Source organism: Candida tropicalis (assembly GCF_000006335.3).
Source record: "Candida tropicalis MYA-3404 genomic scaffold supercont3.7, whole genome shotgun sequence".
NCBI classification, from domain to species: domain Eukaryota; kingdom Fungi; phylum Ascomycota; class Pichiomycetes; order Serinales; family Debaryomycetaceae; genus Candida; species Candida tropicalis.
In genome coordinates this window covers 212,716-226,849 of record NW_003020059.1, presented here as the reverse complement: position 1 = coordinate 226,849, position 14,134 = coordinate 212,716, and the positions used below count along the sequence as shown (strand labels likewise).

The 14,134-nt window shown below is 36.2% G+C and overlaps 2 protein-coding genes and 1 non-coding gene across 3 annotated transcripts; all 3 read right to left on the bottom strand. All coding sequences in view use genetic code 12, as the record gives it.

Annotated features, from left to right (window-relative positions):
- Positions 1-192: 192 nt before the first annotated feature.
- On the bottom strand, positions 193-290 carry CTRG_06445. Its single transcript has one exon. It is a non-coding gene; the product is annotated as a tRNA-Trp (tRNA).
- A 1,269-nt stretch (positions 291-1,559) lies between these two features.
- SAC7 (Sac7p) lies at positions 1,560-3,509 on the bottom strand (the record flags this gene model as incomplete). Its single annotated transcript, XM_002550605.1, has 1 exon — positions 1,560-3,509. One exon carries the CDS (start codon positions 3,507-3,509, stop codon positions 1,560-1,562), a length of 1,950 nt encoding a protein of 649 aa, XP_002550651.1.
- Positions 3,510-8,274: 4,765 nt separating this feature from the next.
- On the bottom strand, positions 8,275-13,668 carry CTRG_04948 (CFEM domain-containing protein; the record flags this gene model as incomplete). The annotated part of the gene is made up of 1 exon (XM_002550604.1): positions 8,275-13,668. The coding sequence occupies one exon, from the start codon at positions 13,666-13,668 to the stop codon at positions 8,275-8,277; it is 5,394 nt and encodes a 1,797-aa protein (XP_002550650.1).
- Positions 13,669-14,134: the final 466 nt, after the last annotated feature.

Genomic DNA, 14,134 nt, shown 5'->3' with positions numbered 1-14,134 from the left:
ACAACAACAATAACCATTGTAACCACAAACATGATTATATTTTATTATTATAGTATAGATTTGAAAGCAAAAAAAGAATTAAATATAAGAAAAAAAAATATTATTATGTATTCTATATCATTATGTCTATTTATGGTCGATTAAAGTGATCTAGGAAAAGATAATATTGACTGCGGGTGCAAAAAAAAAAATTGACCCTAACAGGACTTGAACCTGTAACCTTCGGATTTTTTCAAACCGAGAATTCCAGTTATTGGAATCCGATGCTCTGCCAATTGAGCCATAGAGTCGACTTGTTGTGAGTTCCTGCATAATGGGGTTAACAGATTTAGTTTTCTTATGGCATTAAAACAGAATAATTTATATTACTATCTTATAATAGATGATATTGATACTAGATTATATTTTGGTTGGATATAAATTTAAGTAAGCCTTACAGAGAGTGGTAATTGATATCTTTTAATGATGTTTTTCTTGATCTTATTTTTGAAAAATTTTGGTTTAAAATCGGGAAGAAATTATTAAATTCATAAGATTATTTCATAAAATTGTATACTTTAAATTTATTCCTTATTATCAATATTGTTTATTATAGAATCAAATCAGGTAATTCGATTCTTTTTTAACAACTTACTGTAGTGTATCATGCCAGTTAATTATAGATCTAATTGTTAATTGGTCTTGACTTGACTACGAGGGAGATAATTTCATGTAGGGTCCTGTGGCTTTTAGTTGTCACGCAGCTGGGTTTGTTTGTTACCAACGTGCAGTAGTTCAATAGATTGCAATTGCAATAAATGTAATACTTGTGCTTCCTTCATTAGTTATATATTCATCCTTTTGGTGTTATGTGTTATATTGATAGAATCTTCTCTTTCTCTGTATGTGACTACACTGCTTATAGCAGTAAAGTATGAGTTTTGTTCACTTTCTTTATTCTCTTATTTCAGCCTATAGAAGTAAATAGAAAACTATAAAATTTATCTTTCACTTCCATTAAATATTGCGTAGCAACCGTGAAACTGACGGAATGTTGTACTGAAATTCCTGTTTCATTTGTGAGTTATTGTTATTTAGTTTGTACTGCATTGATAGTATATCTGTGACAATCACGTGATGTATGGAGACTTTGTCGGTGTCGTGCTGATGGGTATTAGGAGTCATTTGGTACTTCCTTAGACCCATGTACGACAGTATTAATTCATGCATAATGCATTCTTTAAACATAGGTCATAGAAGTCAATTTGTAGTTTCTGCATTTCAACTACTTTCTTTTAATTTCTCAAATCTAATGGCTAAGATCTTACTCAGCTCCATTAACAGAGTAAAGTCAAGAATAGTAAGAGGCGGTATATACATATATATATAAATAAATTCGTTTTTAAGATACATAATAAATACAAAAAATAATCATACAAATAAAAGTTAAAAAGTTATAAACAACAAAAAAAAAAGAAGGTGAAGAAAACTGAATATTAAATAATAATTAATAATATATATATAAACAGAGATCAAAGAAGGAAAGACATAAATCAAAAAGAAAAGAAAAAAAAAATTCATTAAATTTCGTGCTTAACAAGGGGTACCGACAGTGACGATGGTGTAGATACAACAATTGCATTTGGAACTGGGGGACTTGATGATTTTTGATTGAATTTAATTGGAGACCCTTCGTTTAATTTCAATTGTTGAAAATGTAATTCGTCTAAATCTGAACCAATATCACTTTCCATATCTGAATCAAATGGAAGTGAACCAGTGACATTATGTTGGTAACCAGATACTAAATCATCATTATTAGGACCTGAACTTATAGAATGATGTCTTGGTGGTGGAACATGAGGAAAAGCATCTTTCGTTAAATGAGCTTCTTCGCCTAATGGTGATGTACTGGTTGACGTAACATCACTTTCTGTAGGAGCAAAATTTGCGGTGTTTGTGGAAATATGTGTAGGCATGGCAGATTTGGTGGTTGGACTGGTTGCTTCGGGTGATAATACTGTTGCTTCGTGGTTTGGTAATAATTTGTAAGCATATTGGATTAAAAATTCAACCACTGATTGTGATAAGGCGTATTCTATAGGATCCAAATCATGACTTGGGTGAGACAAGATTGAAGGTTGGAATATAGCTGCAAGATTTCTTGAACTCATCAAGTTTTCTTTCGAATGATTTTGAACCATGGCAAGTAAATCTAAAATATAAAACAACAACTGTTTGGAAGCTACAGGTAATGCATTAACCAACAGCTTGTATTCATCAATAGCAGAATGTATTTCATTGGTGAGCTTTTTATAATTTTTTGATTTCTTTTTATTTCTAATATTGATTTCTTCCTCACTCAATTGTACTTGAGGAGTTTGGGAAAAAATATTGGAAGATCCTTCAGAATTTTTACGAGGAGCATTGTCACCATTTAGTCTTCCCACGTTTGCTTCAGTTAATAATTGTGAGGAATCTAACAAATCTGATGTGGAGTTGTTGGCATTATTATTGGTGCCATTTTGGGGGAGGGATGGTCGGCTAATACTACTATTGCTGGTGGCAATAGCAGCATCTTTTGATGGTAAGGATTTGGCTGGATTTTCAGCCTTATACTTCATATAACTGATAATTCTATTCCTACTTCTTAAAGGCTCACGGAATAATTCATACATATCTAGTGGAATTAATGGTTCTGGTAAAGCATTTAAATATCTTCTCAATACAGATGCTGCATCGTGGACAGTAAATCCGTCCCAATTCAATTTTTTACCATAATTTGGAGGAGTATTAAATATAACTTGTAATTCCTTGATTCTTTTTGATGATCCTCCTACTCTAAAGATTCCTTCTACTGTTAAGCCATTCTTTTTCAAATAAACCCCACATTTTGCCACAACTATAGGAATTTGACCATAATTTAAGCCATCGCCTTGTTCTGTTGCTAGAATTGATATTTTAGCTGATGCTTCATTCAAGGCTTGTTGTAAAGGTACTCCGAAATATTTAGAATTTTCATCAAGCAAAGAATTGCTTTGTAAAAATGAATCTCGATGTTGACGAACACTATTTGTCTCTGATTGATTAAGGGAATTTGATCTTACTCGACTGACATTATTGGCCGATCGAGATCTTGGATTTAATAAAGGACGAAGGAAATCAGAACCGGGAGTTGGGGACGTGCTTAAATAGTTGGTTATACTAGAAGGTTGTATGTTGTGATGATGTGAATTAGAATGTGGCGGAGGAGACAGGGGATGGTTATTGAATAATGAGGATGTTGAGCCTTGTGGTGGTAATGGGATATTTTGAGGCTGTGATGCACCATTTCCACTTCCACTACCACTTCCACTGCCGCTGCCATTAAAATTTGGATTAAAGATCATGCTTTTTGTAGGTGATTTGCCCAAAGATTCATTATCACTAATTTCATTGACAGATTCACTGGATAAAAAGTGACTCTTTTTTAAACTCTTTGCCCAACCAAATATGGAACTTCTGTTATTTGGTGAAGATGAATGACTCATGTATTGATTTGATCTGGATTAAAATAAATAAACTCAACTTAACTTAAGAACTGTAGTGAAAAAGTTTAGGTTTGTATATATATGTGTGTGTGTGGTTGTGGTTGTGGGTGAAAGGGTTTAAGTTTGGGAGTTGGATCTTTGATCGATGATCTGATTTATCTCGTTAGATTAAGATTAACAAAGTAAATAAAAAAAAAGAAAGCAATAAATCAAACGAAGGTAATAATTTGAACTAAAAACAGTGTAATATACTGATGTAGTAGTAGTGGTAATAGTAGTAGATTTCCTTCTGATGAAAGATGAAAGATGAAAAATGAAAAAAATGAAAAAAATTAGATGGCAAGATTTAATTGAAACTGAAAAAGAAAGTTGTGTGTTTGTTGTAGAAAAAAAAAAAAAAAAATTCAAATTATGGGGAGGCAGTGTTTATAATAAATTATAGTGTGTGTGTGTGTGTGAACAATTTTTACTCTCTTTCTTTCTTTCTTGACTGTTGTGTTGTTTCTTACTTTTTCTTTTTCTTTTTCTTCTTAATTAAAATTTAAAGAGTGACCCCAAAAATAAAATTACTTGTGTGTACTGTAAGTGTGTAAGTGTGTAAGTGTGATGTAAGAATACAATAAAGTGAATTAAGGGAGATAAACTCGTATGGTTTTATTGGCTGGTTGTTTGTCTGTTAGATTAATTGAAGAAAAGGTAAAAAAAAAGAATTCAGTTGCTAAATCTTTAAAAAATAAAAAGTAAGAGAATGTCAACTGTATATATGTGTGTCTCTCTCTCTCTCTCTTTAAATATAAATATTTATTAACAACCAAAAATCAAAGACGATCGAATTTTTTTTTTTTTTAGTTGTTGTTGTTGTTTTTGTACAACTAAGTGGGGTCGTGTACACGGGGATAGTTCTTTTTTTTTTATTTTATTTTTTGCTGTGCGTGTAAGTAAGCACAAAAAATTATAATACAGTGATGCCCTTTTGTTTCCAACCAAAAAAAAAAAAAAAAGATCATTGGTGTATGTGTAAGTATAAGTGTGTGGCTGTATAAGTTTGGTTAATGTATATCCCTCCATTTTAATAATATTAATCATAATCAATTGTTTGTCCCCTGGTATATCAATAGTCAATTGGATTACAAACAAACAAACAAACAAACAAACAAACAAACAAACAAACCAAAAAAAAAAGAAGTGCAAAAAAAAAAAAAAAAGAGGGTACTTTATTGTTCAACTACACATTCTAGATCGCAAGTAAAATAAAATCAACAATCTATCAATCAATTCTAGACCATTTATTTTATATATCTTGTATTTAGGTCCTTAATTATGGGGATGCATTTGATTAATCTAATTTTTACTAAATGAACAATACAAATTTAACTTAGTGTCTCTCTCCTATTTTTTTTTTCTATTATTTTGTTACTGACACGTTAAACAAGAGGCAAAAATAAAAAATAACTTACAAAAACAAGACATATCTTCTATTATGTAATTGTTCTCTATTAATGAAGCAATAAATGAAATCAACAAATAGAGGGGGGAGGAAGGAAGAAATATGTAATATAAGAGCAAGACCTGAATGTTGGTAAATTTTAGACTACCGCCTTGTGTTTAGTCTCTACCTTCTCCCCCCCCCCCTTGGCTAGTATTGTAAACGAAGAGTATGATGGTTGAGATTTACCTTTACTACATGTCAATTTAACTCAAATTGGTTAGTTGGGATTTACTTTTTCTTTTTCATGTAATTCAGTACAATGTTCATTTCTCTTTGTTCTTCTTATTCTTGTTCTCTTTAATTGGTGTGGTTTGAAGAATTCATTTAGTCAACATTGCATAATGCGTATCTCGTTCGTTCTGTGTGTGTGATCAAATGTGTGCATGAATGCGTGTGCGTGTGAGTGTGATAAAAATAACTATCACTGTTAAAAATAGCTGTGTCCCATAGAAATAAATCATCAAGGGGAAAAGCTAGCAAGAATGAAATATGTTTTACTTGACAACTTGTTCTTAATTGTCTTGGTGATGAAACGGTATTTGATTTATGTTTGATTTTGTTACATGATTCATTTATCAAATCAACTTTATTCATATTAAAGTGATAGATATTTGAACCAAATATAAAATAGAAAAGTCAAAAAAATCCAACTACTTGGGATTATAAGGACAAATTTTTTAGAAACAAAAATAGAAGATGGACGCGTTGTCGTGTTCTTGGCCATATGTACACGTCTGTCTTTTAAATATACAAAATCTATTATTAGTATACAATATTTTTTTTTTTGGCCATTGAACTTCTTGACATTGATGTCTTTATTACACATGACAGTTAATAAATTTTTCTTCTCTTGCTTTTTATTCAAGTCGTAAGTAAATAAATAAAAACAAAGGAGAAATGATTTCATTTGCTATTGACGATGTCTATTTAATTAATGACAATTAACAACAACAGTGAAATCTTTTCTATTGCTAAAAAAAAAACGGGGAATGTAAATCTATCATTCTTTGTTTTTCCCACTTTCTTTCTCTGTCTTCCTTCACTGTTAATGATCATCCCATCTGTTTAAAATTTAACTAATCGAGTAACTTCATTTTCATTTGCTTTGTTTTCTTTGTTTCATTCTTCGAAGCCAAAAAAAAAAGAAGGCGTTCCGGTAAATAGTATTCACTTACATGCAATATAGATGAAATTTCATTACATTAGTCTCTACAGTACATCAACGAAGTATAAGATTAAGTAAAAGAAAACCACGTCATACTGTCTATAAATAACAAATTACAATGTAATAAATAAAAACGTACCTGACTCAACAATTATTTTGCCACCAAGTCGTACAATTGATTCCCACTTCTACGATAACATAAATGATATTCTCTTGTTATTCATTGCTGCATTTTATTTATCTGTTTATTTCTTTTTATTTTTATTTTTTTTTTCATTAGACAAAAGTACACGCCCATGTTCAAAGAATTTGAGCAATAGAACAAAGTCAGCGAGAAAAGTCAAAATTGACATCAACACATACAATTGGGAAAGAGACCATACGGTACAAAATGTATAAAGCTAATCAACAAAGAAAGGTATTAGTATGCAGAAGTATTCAAACGCCTTTTCTTCTTCTTTTTGGGTTTCCCGCCTTTTGTATTAATTGAAGTTATTCTTATTCGCCGTGTTAGTGCAAAATTAAACAAGAAATCTTCATTGTTTCATTAACCCAAAAGGATCTGCAAACCCAAAGACAAAGACAAAAAATAATACTACACTAAATTAAAATAAATAAGAAGAAAAAATCACTATACATTTTTGTTCCAAAGTACACACACAAACTACGAGATTTCAATTGTTAATTTTTTTTTTTTTTATATTCTTCATTAAACCTTACAAAATCAAACAATATCATATTACTGGTCTCCACCCTGTAGAAACTTTACTAGTAATTCGAGTGGCTGATAAATTATTTATTTCATTTAAGTTGTTTTTAACTTTGTGATAATATCAATAACTATATCAATTAATTACCAATCTAGTTCTCATTTAATTTGTAATTTGTAATTTGTTTCATCTTCTTTTTTTTTGTTTTTGACTGGATTAGGTTAAAGATCTGTACATTCTTATATGGAACAGATTCATTTACACATCATAAATCAACTAATACTTGTAATTGAAAGTAAAATTTATTCAATACATATGTAATTTTTTTGAAAAATTTATAATTTACTTCTATTTTTTTGCAAAAAAACTTTCATAATATTTTGCTACCCTTTAGTTAAACTTACATCACTCAATACAATATATATATATATAACTAAATAAAATACATTTTTCTACGTTGACAAATAACTATTAATCATTCTATAAAAGATATAACTTATATTCCATCTATCATGATAACTATTCTTTTCAAGATTAAACATTTATGGTCGTGTTAATTTTGCAAAAAAAAAACACGAAACACGAAACACGTTGATATTACGCGAAAATTCTCGCTACCATATTTCACTATGTAATTTTATATAAGCAATCTATAAATAATTCAAAGAGTCAAATTGGTTTTCATTTTATTATTTCGATTCAGTTAATGATTAGATGTTGATGGAATATATTTTAATTGAGAATTATATTTCTTAGTCATATCAATAAATAAAACCAAAAAAAAAGTGCTTTTATTTGAGAGAAATCTCAGTACACGTAAAATGTGTATGTTGATTGTTAAAAATTCGTGTTTTGTTTCAAAACGTATTTGACACTTTCACACGACTAGGAGTTGAAGAATTTTTTTCGAACTAATTAAAACAAGCAGTCGATTTTTTTTTTTTTTTTTTTTTTTTGGTTCACGTGTACATGGAACACCAAAATTTATACAAACCATTATATCAAAATATCATGAAATTCGTAATTAGTTACTCCTAAATAAAGTTGTTTTCTTAAAAAAATATAAAATTGATGTATATGTAAAACTATCTAGAATACATAATAAAAACATCTATATGATAAACATTTTTTTTTTTATTTCAAAACAGAAAACCAATCCATAACAAGATTGAATAAATAAAAATGTACCGAAAAATAGGAAGAATAATGAAATTTAATAATAATTATTCAAATCACAATTTTTTTTTCTTTGAAATTATGAAATGAAACCGAAATAATAATGATAATAATAATAATAGTAAAAACCACAAGAAGTCAAAATAATAGTAGAAAATCAAAATCAATTTTTTTCAAAAACAATAAGAATAGTTTTCAGTATAGGATATTTAAATTACCCCAACTCTAAATGAAAAGACCAATAAACATACCGGTTGAAATAACTAATGCAAATGCACTAGCGCCAATTGATGATGCAGCGTTAGCAATAGCAGTAGCAGTAGCAGTAGCAGTAGCACCAGCTGTACCTGAATCTTGACCAGCTGCAACAGTACCCGAATGTGTAGAAATAGTAATCAAAGTTGATGCAGAAACTTGTTCACCAGAGCCAGAACCAGAACCAGAACCAGAACCAGAAGTAGAACCAGAGCCAGAACCAGAGTTAGAACCAGAGCCAGAAGTAGAACCAGAGCCAGAGTTGGAACCAGAACCAGATTGTTCACCAGAGCCAGATTGTTCACCAGAACCAGAGTTGGAACCAGAACCAGATTGTTCACCAGAGCCAGAGTTGGAACCAGAGCCAGAAGTAGAGCCAGAGCCAGAAGTAGAACCAGAACCTGGAGCAGCAGTTTCTTGGGATGGTGAACCACCGTGTCCAACAGTCAATGTAGTGTGTTCAATGACAGTCTCAACTCTATCACCAGCCTTGGATGCTTCTGAGACAGCAGATTTGGCATAATCAACAGCACGCGATGATTCTTGTGCATGTGCAGCACTCAATTGGACAGAAGCAGCAGACGATTGAACTTCGACCAAAGAAGTTTGTTTGGCAATGCATGATTCTTGAACTTCAATCAATGAAGTAAGAGTAACATAAGCAACAGACTCAACGGATTTGATGGAACTCAATTCACTTTCACAGCTGGCAACAATGTCGGTCTTGTGGGCAGATTCAGCACTGGACTTGACAGATTCAAGAGAGCTCTTGGCCGATTCACAGGAGTAGATGGTGGTGACAACCTTGTCTTGCTCCTTCGAGGCAGAGCTTTGTTCGGACTTGGCACTGGATTGCTCGTCACAAGCAGAGGATTGTTTAGCAGAAGCAGACGTTTGTTCACAGTATTCAGTAACATGGGAAGTGATGATAACAGTTTCAGTAGTCACGTGACCCTCATCATCAGTACAAGTTTCGGTAACTGTAAGAGTGCCTGGTAAGTCACTTGGTTTAGCAGTAGTCGTAGTAGTGGCGGTATTAGTGGCAGTGTCACTCTTGGTTGTAGAATCAGTCTTGGTGTTAGTACAGACTCCAGACTCACAATGAGAACCCTCACCTTCGCCACCAGTAGCAGTAGTGGATTCGGATTCAACAAGTGTAGATTCACCAGAAGTATTTTCGACATCTGACGCAGTAGTGGATTCAGATTCAGTAGCAGCTGAAGATTCAGTAACAGCAGAAGATTCAGCAGCAGAGGATTCAGCAGCAGAAGATTCAGCAGCAGAGGATTCGGCGGCAGAGGATTCAACACCAGAGGATTCAGCAGCACTGGATTCAGCAGCACTGGATTCAGCAGCAGAGGATTCAGCAGCACTGGATTCAGCAGCACTGGATTCAGCAGGAGTGGATTCAACACCAGAGGATTCAGCGACAGAGGATTCAGCGACAGAGGATTCAGAGACAGAGGATTCAGCGACAGAGGATTCAACACCAGAGGATTCTGCTGGAGTGGATTCAGCAGGAGTGGATTCAGCAGCAGAGGATTCTGCTGGAGTGGATTCAGCAGGAGTGGATTCAGCAGCAGAGGATTCTGCTGGAGTGGATTCAGCGGCAGAACTGGATGCTACCTCATCAACAGGAATACCAGCAGAAAGATCAACATCAGTTTCAGTACCATCCGTGTCGATAATAGAATCAATAAAATCGTCGACGTCATCTCTCTTTCTGGTTGAACCTTCTTGCAAGTGGACTTGGAACAATTTGGTGTGCAACTCGAACAAGACTCTAGCAGGAATGCTAACTATTCTTCCAGCACTACGGATATCATTGGTGTATTGATTACCACTTACACGTGCATAGTAGTATTGGATATTGTAATCTTGGGATGAGACAAAGTTGAAGAATGTTTCTAAGTAATCTGGGATTTCAAAGTCACAGACACCAGTGGCATAATCAACCACGGAGATTTGTTCACCATTCAAGAAACAGGCCACCTCGGATGGGGTTTCAGAAGTAACTTCATCTGATGTGACGGAAGGTTCATCACTGGTTGCATCAACAGTGGATGATACATCACTAGTAGCACTTTCTTCAGGAGCAGATGTCACTTCAGTACCGGATGATTCTTCAGTAGGAGTAGATTCAGCAGGAGTAGATTCAGCAGGAGTAGATTCAGCAGGAGTAGATTCAGCAGGAGTAGATTCAGCAGGAGTAGATTCAGCAGGAGTAGACTCAGCTGGGGTTGATTCACCAGGGGTGGATTCAACTGGGGTTGATTCAATTGGGGTGGATTGAACTGGAGTAGATTCAACTGGAGTAGATTCAGCAGGAGTAGATTCAGCAGGAGTAGATTCAGCAGGAGTAGATTCAGCAGGAGTAGATTCACCAGGGGTAGATTCAGCAGGAGTAGATTCTGCTGGGGTTGATTCAGCAGAAGAGGATTCTGCTGGAGTGGATTCAACTGGAGTAGATTCAGCAGGAGTAGATTCAGCAGGAGTAGATTCAGCAGGAGTAGACTCAGCAGGAGTAGAATCAGCTGGGGTCGATTCAGCAGAAGAAGATTCAACTGGAGAGGATTCAACTGGAGTAGATTCAGCTGGGGTGGATTCAGCAGAAGAGGATTCAACTGGAGAGGATTCAACTGGAGTAGACTCAGCAGAAGAGGATTCAACTGGAGAGGATTCAACTGGAGTAGATTCAGCAGAAGAAGATTCAACTGGAGTAGATTCAACTGGGGTGGATTCTGCTGGAGTGGATTCTGCTGGGGTTGATTCAGCAGAAGAGGATTCTGCTGGAGTGGATTGAACTGGAGTAGATTCAGCAGGAGTAGACTCAGCTGGAGAGGATTCAACTGGAGAGGATTGAACTGGAGTAGATTCAACTGGAGTAGATTCAGCAGGAGTAGATTCAGCAGGAGTAGATTCAGCAGGAGTAGATTCAGCAGGAGTAGATTCAGCAGGAGTAGATTCAGCAGGAGTAGACTCAGCTGGAGAGGATTCAACTGGAGAGGATTGAACTGGAGTAGATTCAACTGGAGTAGATTCAGCAGGAGTAGATTCAGCAGGAGTAGATTCAACTGGAGTAGATTCAACTGGAGTAGATTCAGCAGAAGAAGATTCAACTGGAGTAGATTCAACTGGGGTGGATTCAACTGGAGAGGATTCAACTGGAGAGGATTCAACTGGAGAGGATTCAACTGGAGAGGATTCAACTGGAGTAGATTCAGCAGAAGAGGATTCAACTGGAGTAGATTCAACTGGGGTGGATTCTGCTGGGGTTGATTCAACTGGAGAGGATTCAACTGGAGAGGATTCAACTGGAGTAGATTCAGCAGAAGAGGATTCAACTGGAGTAGATTCAACTGGGGTGGATTCTGCTGGAGTGGATTCAACTGGAGTAGACTCAGCAGAAGAGGATTCAACTGGAGTTGATTCAGCAGGGGTTGATTCAGCTGGGGAGGATTCAGCAGCAGAAGAGGATTCAGGAATTGGCGAACTACTAGAAGATGGTTCCTCAACAGGAACTGCACCAATGACAACGTCAACCTGAGTACCTTCTTCATCACCAAGAGAATTGAGGAAATCATCAACTTCGTCTCTCTTTCTTGCTGGTGCCTTTTGTAAGTGGACTTGGAACAATGGTGTGGTCTCGTCAACCAAATATCTTGCAGGAATACTGATAGTTCTACCGGCATTACGAATGTCATTAGTGTATCTTTCGTCTGCAGCTGTTACATAATAGTATTGGACGTTGTAATCGTTTGATGCAACGAAACTAAAGAATGTTTTTAAATCTGTTGGAAGCTCAAAATCACAAGTACCTGTTTCAAATTCCACCTTGGCAACTTCTTCACCGTTAAGCAAACATGCCACCATTGATGGTTCAGGAGATGGAACTGCAGTTTCTTCAGCAGCAGTAGATGATTCAGCAGTACTAGTTTCTTGAGCAGTACTGGTTTCTTCAGGCTGTCCAGCACTGGATACAGCAGAGTCCTCAGCAGCAGTAGATGATTCAGCAGTACTAGTTTCTTGAGCAGTACTGGTTTCTTCAGGTTGTCCAGCACTAGATACAGCAGAGTCCTCAGCAGCAGTAGATGATTCAGCAGTACTAGTTTCTTGAGCAGTACTGGTTTCTTCAGGTTGTCCAGCACTAGATACAGCAGAGTCCTCAGCAGCAGTAGATGATTCAACTGCAGAACTAGTTTCTTCAGCAGCACCAGATGATTGAGCAGCAGTAGATGTTTCTTCATCAGCACTACTTGATGATTGAACAGCAGAAGATTCTTGAGCAGCAGAAGATTCTTGAGCAGCAGAAGATTCTTGAACAACAGTAGAGGTTTCTTCATCAGCACTAGATGGTTGAGCAGCAGCAGAAGATTGAGCAGCAGAACTGGTTTCTTCAACAGCAGAACTAGTTTCTTCAATAGCAGAACTAGTTTGCTCAGCAGCAGAGGTTTCTTCAACAGCAGGACTAGATTCTTCAGCAACAGTAGATGTTTCTTCAACAACAGTAGATGTTTCTTCAACAACAGCAGAGGTTTCTTCAATAGCAGAACTAGATTCTTCAGCAGTACTGGTCTCTTCAGGTTGTGCAGCAGCACTGGTTTCTTCAGGTTGTTCAGAGGACGAGTGTTGTGGCTCTTGAGCAGAGGTCTCTTCCACAGCGGAAGTCTCTTCTTGCGGAGAAGAGGTTTCGTCGGTTGGTTCAGCAGCAGCGGCTTCGTTCAACCTGGTAGTGACACTGGCTGGGGGCATCCAGTAAGGCTCCCATACACCGGCAGAGGAGCAGATGGAGTAGGCCAAGCTGGTGGCGACAACGACGTTGTTGCCGCGACAGTTGTCGGCAATACAGTTTCCGATCGCGCCTGCGAACGTCGGCATGATACACAAACAACCGGTGTCCCAGTATGGGCAGGGGGTGCTTCCTGTTGATTCTCTCAAGCAATCCTTTGCACAATCAGGAACCAAGGCATAGATACGGTCGGCGAATCCATTTATGGATGCAGTTTTCGGAACTGACGGGTATTGGGTATAAGCGTCTGCCTCATCACGTTTGATGGGTTGGGTAATTAATTGTGCACTCGTGAGTGCCAAAACGGTAAAAATTGAAGCTAAATTGACCATTTCGCGTTTTGTTGATCTTGCTTCTCTCGGTGGTCGTGTACGCAACAGAAAAAATAAAAAGTGAAAAGCGAGTGAGTAGTGAGTGAGTAGTGAGTGAGCAGCGAGTGAGAAGTGCGGGTGGTAGCGACAAGGAAAAAAACAAGACTCAGCAGTAGCTTGGATGTGTTGTGTAAGTGAGTTGTTTCTGGCAAATGCAGTAGGATGGGGGAAAACGTCCTGGTATATATATACACAGATGTTCATCTGCAGCCGAACATGGACAACGGACAATGGACAATGGACAATGGACAATGGACAACGGAGAATGGGAAAATAGGAGAGTAGCCATTTTAGACGTCTAGCCTAAGACGCATGGTTAGTTCTGGGAGAGTGGCAAGTGCGTGGCTCCCGATATATTTCCACCGCCAGAATAATACCCCATTCCAACGAATCATAGCTTCCCACCCGTCACCGACAGTGTGCCACAAAATTAACTGGACCACGAAATTTTCCCACCGATTGAACTAATTACTAGCAATATAGCAATGAATTTCAATATCTATTAGATCTCATGCAACTCACAATTAGTCGCGAAATTGGTGCATATATTGCAACTGCTTTTAGTCTGGTTCATTGGGTCGTCTTGGCAAGAAAATACCTGGTGCGAGCAGCAATGGCGAGTTTTGTGGAACTCCCCACCCGTTAATTCAACCAATCATTGTCTGGACTC